The following is a 6,816-nucleotide window of genomic DNA, read 5'->3' on the forward strand; positions in this document are numbered from 1 at the left end:
TGGTTTTCATGTAAATGTTTTCTTGTAACTAATTGCCGATATGTGATGTTGCTTTAAATATTCTATGACAATGAATGACTTGCAAATTTCGTATGTATCATGGTATTTTGTAACAACAAGGAAACACATATATCATTTTCTTGTTTTGTGCCATTTCATATCTGATTATTTTGAAAAGAACGCATTGCTATAAATACAACAAGGATGGTAACTTGTTAAGTGACCAACATATCTAACCATTTTACATTGCGCTTTCAACGAATATGGTCGGTGTCTTATCCGCGGCGGTTGCCCTCGTGTTCCTGTGGGCATCTGTGGTGGGCGGGATGGAGGACGGCACATTAGAAAGCCGGTTTGAGTACGAGTACAAGGTACTGCAGAAGCTGATCATGCTGGAGATGGAAAAAACGGAGCTGCGTGGAATGGTGGCAGCCCTTAAAACTAGACTGGAAGGTAACACGAGATATGTTTTTTTATATATTAGTTTCATTGTCGTTCGTATCAACATATTTAAGTCTGAACACTTTTTATTTCACATAACGGTAACGAATCATTTTATGTAGTATTAAACATTATGCTATATATTTCACACTCGGTTTCAGGATGTATCCCAATTCTATGATAGTGTGTTAATTATTTCCAACATGTTATCAATACGTTATCATCATGATGAGCAATATACACGGTGCATATCCATATCGGTACCTTTTTTGCGAAATCTACTGAAACGGTACCCTCTTTGCACATGCACCGGTCCGTCTCTGCTGAAAACAAATCGGCGATGGACAACAATCAAGTTGATGTTCATTCTACTCATGAAAGGAGGTATGTCATGTGCAAAAGAAGTATACCACGGAACACTAGAATGTTATAGCTATGTCTTTTTGTGTTTAATGTGCCAATTTTTTAATTACTGCAACTCCACAATAAGTTACACAATATCGACATGTCTTGCCTCGCCCACCGCCTCTGCATGTTTTGCGGGCTTAAATGAACCACTGGTTTGATTATGTACTCACCATACATATAACATGTATTCATATTCATACAAATTACAATAATTTGTCAAAAATATATGTAAAATTAAATAAAACATCCTACTTTCGGTTTCACATCGGCACGGGTAACCTCTTTGCTATTGATTTTTTATATGACAGGTATCCTCTCTCTCAATTGTTTTCATAGTAGAGTCGCTTTGCAAGAAATGACTGAATTACTTCAAGCAATTCTAACGAACACGCCGGTAAACATCGTCAGTTTCTTTGACTGATAGCCGTATATAAGTTTCCGTTAAACAACATATCATTCTAACTATTGCATGAAGAAAATGGGATAAAGGTTAACTGTGATATAAAAAAACATAGCAAATTGGTTACCCGTGCCGCTGTGAAACCGAAAGTAGGGTGTTTCATAAAATGTTACATATATTTTTGACAAATTATTGCAATTTGTATGAAAATGAGAAATAAATGAATGCATGTAATATGTATGGTGTGTACATAATCAAACCAGTGATTCATTTTAGCACAGAGAACATGTAGAGGCGGTGGGCGAGGCAAGACATATCGATATGTGAAGCTTATTGTGGAGTTGCAGATATTGAAAAATGGGCACATTACAATAAAGACATAGCTATGACATTCTAGTGTTCCGTGGTATACTTCTTCTGCACATGACATATCTCCTTTCATAAGTAGAATTAATTTCAACTGGATTGTTGTCCTTCGTCGATTTGTTTGCGACAGAGAATGACCGGTGCATGTGCAAAAGGGTACCGTTTCAGTAGATTTTGCAAAGAGGGTACCGATATGGATACGCACCGTGATATATTTCTATCAAAATCTTGGTTCCAACATTGAATAAATTAAACTGTTTACAAACGGTGGTAATTTGTTTTAGAAAAAAATCATGAACGGATAGTAGGTCTGATAATTATTTTTGGCGACACTTTCATCGATCATTGTTATCATTTTTAGTCCGAGATTGTTTAAAAGAAAGAACAAGTAGCCAAACTTTAATATAATGTAGTTAAATCAGATATAAGCCTGGTATTTCAAGCAATGTCGAGAAATGAATTTAAAAAAACATTGAAGAAATAAAGTTTTGCTGAAGTCAATTTTCTTTCTTTGTCAATTATTTACTGTTAAACAATGCCAGTTTATAAGTTTATTGTTACGTTTATATAGCACAAAATAGCCATGGGGCAAATTCACCCCAACTTCAAGGCTTGTGGAAAAAATAGCCACAGAGGGTTAATTATCCTGCGGGGGTTTACATGCATGTATTTGCTTCCTTGGGAAAATCATGCTATATAAAGCGACAAAAGCGTGGATACTGTGTCCGAAACCCCCCGCTTTAATGGATTAAAAATAAAATCAAATAGAACCATTCTTATACCAAATCCTTTGGCATATGAATGGTTTATAAATGATATAATAAGCGAAATTTTGTCGTTCCATTTCTGCAAAAAATATAAATGGTGACCGATGTATAAGTGCGTTAACTAATTTATCAATTAATTTTTTTTATAATGATATTTAATACAATGTATTTTATAATAATCATACTTAATGTTGACTAAAACCGTAATGATTTATTTAGATAAAATGAAGGCTTGCTACATGCTTTATTAACAGTTACATTAACATATTTTGCTATTTACAGAGGCCGAAACTGTCATACATGCTCTGAATGCGACGGTTCGAAACGTTGCAACCGGAAGTACGTATATAAGATGGGGAAGGAAAACTTGTCCAACCGAAACTGGTGCTCGGCCGCTGTATGACGGGTACGCTGGAGGCACATTGTACAGTCATACCGGGGGAGGCAACACTTATCTATGTTTGCCGCGGGATCCGGTGTTAAACGATATTCAAGGGGGAGAGAGAAGCGGCATTTACGGAGCTAAATATCACACGTCTGGAACGATTTGGAGCGAAAGGTATAACGGAGAGGTGCCCTCTGTTATATGCATCAAAACGAACACCAACGTCGTTATGGTCCCTGCGAAGAACGTTTGTCATCCGGGTTGGACATTAGACTACGCGGGCTATCTCATGGCGGAGACGTCTGTTCACAATGCCAAAATCTATGTGTGTATGGATGGTGAACCCGACGGTTTAGACTGAAGTCGTGGAGATCAGAACGGGGCGCTGTTCTTCTTTGTTGTGGCTTCGTGCGGATCTCTCCCCTGCGACCCGTACATAGAGGGATATGAGCTGACTTGTGCCGTCTGCAGCTTACCGCCTGTAAACTAATAATTTACAATACATTGCAAACTCCTGCAGATGTATAATATCAATGAGATGTTTATTACGTCGTGTATCAATTTCGTTTTACTCTGCTTTAAATATTTTGTGAATATTGAAACTAATATTATGAATTGTGAACGAAATTATGGATGTATATCATATCTATAAACTAGCATGTTCATTTTTAAAAAGGTCAAATAAACGCAAAGAATAAGGTTCTATTTTTACAAATACATGTATAATTAGACTGAAAAGCAAATAAGGCGTATCTTTTGTTGCTAGCATAACAACATGTGATATTAATATATGTGTGCTTGTCCCTGCTTTAATTCATAAAACGTTTCTCTGGTAATTGAAGCGACACGCCACAAACTATATGATGGAGAGGTCATATCAAGCCCTGCAAGATGACGGGAAGCATTTTACGATTATTTAATGAATGTTTTTAAACAAAAAAAAACATAAAAATGACTAATTCTAAGGAAGTGCATGTACATTTATATTCTTGAACCACTGTATTTGATTGTAAATGTATATTCATTGAATAAACAATTATTTACTTAAATTGTATCATGACTTGATTCTCATAAACTAAATGCCCTTTACAGTTGTCTTTGCACTAAGGAAAACAAGACAATGTTGTATTCAAAAGCAAGCAAAAGTCAATAGGATCGTTGGCACCAGGTATGAAGAGTACGCTGTCATTAAACGGCAACTTGCAAATTAAGTGTACGTACAATGAAAGAATCGGTAATTTGTCCGCAACGAACAATGCTGCAATGTCACTCTCCACATCAGCTTATACAGACTTGTCGTTTGCTGTCTAGGTAAAATAAGAAAATACTTTAACGAAAATTTTGAGGTTATAGTATAAAAAGGCATATTTCTAAGAATTAATACTGAAACTCGTGTATGGCCTGTCCCTATGGTGTCCATTGTTATATTTAATCGATAATACTGGCCGATTAGTTTTGCCCTCAATTATAAATTCAACATATTTTTATGGCAGTTCTCCAGAAATGTTTGTACTGGTTGAAAAACATGTTTCAGTTTGGTGGTTTTTGTAATGCGTAAATAAACCAAATATCTTAAACTTAATTGGCATTTTCATTGGATCTTGGCCTGCAGCTTCTGTTGCCATGATACCATTAAAACTTGATTCGGTTTATTGATCCATTTGAGTGAGGAATCTAAAAGCCAGAACCAATGTCATTTTGTGTAAATCTACAAACTGTGCTAATCTTTGCCACTGTAATATGGTTGGGCCCGCCACTAGGCTCAGTTTTAATTAAAACTAAAATAGGAAAGGAGCTCTCCATGGCATAAGTCGTTTGCTATAGCCTTATGGCAAAAATCTCCGATAGTTGGTATATGTATTTAAGTCAGAAATTACCAGAGGTGTTGCACTGCGGTCGGGGTTGGTCTTAAAGGATAGGGTCTTGATGAATATTAGCCACGTTCAATGAAACATTTTTATCATTTGGACAGTTATGTGTTTTCCAAACACGAGCTGCCAATACCAGAAATATGGTATAAAGACTCCCCTCTTTCACTAGTCTTTCTATATACAGTCAGTTTCTCGGGAGTCAGATTTGGTCCTTCATCAGGCTCAGTTTTGATATGCCTACTATTATAATAGTTTCTATATTAATATTAAACAAGAACTTAAAACAATATTTTCAGATTGTTATATTGAAATACGTGTCTATGTAATGCACGAAGCATCAGCTAAAGGGTCTTACATGTATATATGCAAGACTCTCTTCTAAGTTTGCTTCAACACAAATCTAGAAAGTGTTGCTGGTAAGTAAACAGCACATATTACATAAGATTATCATAACATTCGACACAGTAAGATAATAAGGAATGTTTAGTATGTTTTTACTGGAACATGGAAATAAAAGCGAATTCACAATTATACATGTTTATAATCTATACGTTCGCTTTTTGTATATGTCAGCCATTTTACTCTATGAATTAGACCACGGGGTGATGTTGGCCTAGTTCAAATATAAATGTTGTATGTTTTATTTCATTGAACAAAATCTATATTTCGTAACTATATCAATTCAGAGTCATACATTAATAGATATCAAAACACTGAAAGTGCTGAGAGGATGGTGGAATAGGCTAGGTAAAGTAAGTATCGATGTTGATCTTGATGACTCAAATAATTGAATAGGTGATTGCGAAATAAAATCAACATCTTTTGAAATTACATCAATAATAAATTTGGCATATGTGTTAGAATTGTGGATGTTTGATATGTGCAAAAAACTGCGGTTTTTATGAAAAAAGTAAGTATATCGTTACGAAAGATGTTGTACACATGTAGGTTAATTTTCTGTTAAATCTTTAAACAATAATTGGTATTCACAAGCAATACGTTAATTGATGCTGCATGTAGAAACTGTGAATGATGCATGATATGAAAGCAATAATTCAGTGTGGACGAACATTTTGCAATATATATTGATTTACAAATAATCAATACATCATCCACTCATACAAACTAGAAACCATGCTCTGAATCGTTATGTAATTCTCCATCTGAATAGCATCGATTGTTAGTGCATATCACACGCTTTTCGCAATCACTTCTTTAATAACTTACGTCATTTAATATCTCAACAACAACTTTTCTAGTCCACCAGTCTTTAAGCACTTTTAGTGCTTGTATTTCATGATAACGTTCGCGAACATGCAGGTATTTAGGAGACGGCAATGGCGACACCTATTTTTCTTCATATTTAAGATTTGAGGTATATTCCATAACACTTAATTACTCACATTCCACATAAGTTGAAATTTTATTGATACAATACCTTCCGAACCTCTTCGATCATTGCTCTCGACAAACACTAGACCTTTCCTCCAGTCTTCCAGTACTCTCGGTGCTTTGATTTTCTGAGAACTATCGGGTTGATCTGTTTCTTTTTTTGTGACAAACACTTTTGATTAGACCTCAATACAAAAATGCACCCAGACCTTGCCTCATTTAAACTATAAAATAGTGCACTTCTTCACAATTGTGCACTCATTTCAAGCACTATTAGTCAAACTCCTACCAAATTTTGACATTTTCTTTGCAAGTAGAAATGATGGTATCTATATAATTTCATTTTATATGGTTAACATTCGCAACTGCCCTGAGTTTTTCTTGTAATGAAAACTCCGTCAACATTTGAAAGTATGGCGTAGGAAGGTGCTCAATTGAGTATACTAGTAATTGAATATACCTCAACTCTTTAATATGAAGGAAAGTAGGGAACGTCAGTGCCGTTTCTTAGCTGTCTATATGTTCGCGACTGTTGTCGAAAAAGACTGGCGGAATAGTAAAGTTGTTTTCGAGACTGATATTAATGACGTCAATCATTAAAGAGGCGATTGCGAGATGCGTGTTATATGCACTAACAATCTGTGCTGTTCAGATGAAGGAGTTCATAACGATTAAGAGCATGTTTTCAAGTTTGTACGAGTGCAGGCGCGTAGCTGCCTATACGCGAGTATGGGGCTGAATCGACTTCCTTGAAAAACAAATCAGACAAAAATGCAGTATGCGTAC

General features: G+C 35.5%; 1 protein-coding gene across 1 annotated transcript; it reads left to right on the top strand.

Moving 5' to 3' along the window:
• The first annotated feature begins 263 nt into the window (after positions 1-263).
• Positions 264-3,128, top strand: LOC128230905 (uncharacterized). The gene is made up of 2 exons (XM_052943332.1): positions 264-453; positions 2,665-3,128. Exons 1-2 carry the CDS (start codon positions 264-266, stop codon positions 3,126-3,128), a joined length of 654 nt encoding a protein of 217 aa, XP_052799292.1.
• The last annotated feature ends 3,688 nt before the right edge of the window (positions 3,129-6,816 follow it).

Source organism: Mya arenaria, chromosome 4 (assembly GCF_026914265.1).
Source record: "Mya arenaria isolate MELC-2E11 chromosome 4, ASM2691426v1".
Lineage (NCBI taxonomy): Eukaryota > Metazoa > Mollusca > Bivalvia > Myida > Myidae > Mya > Mya arenaria.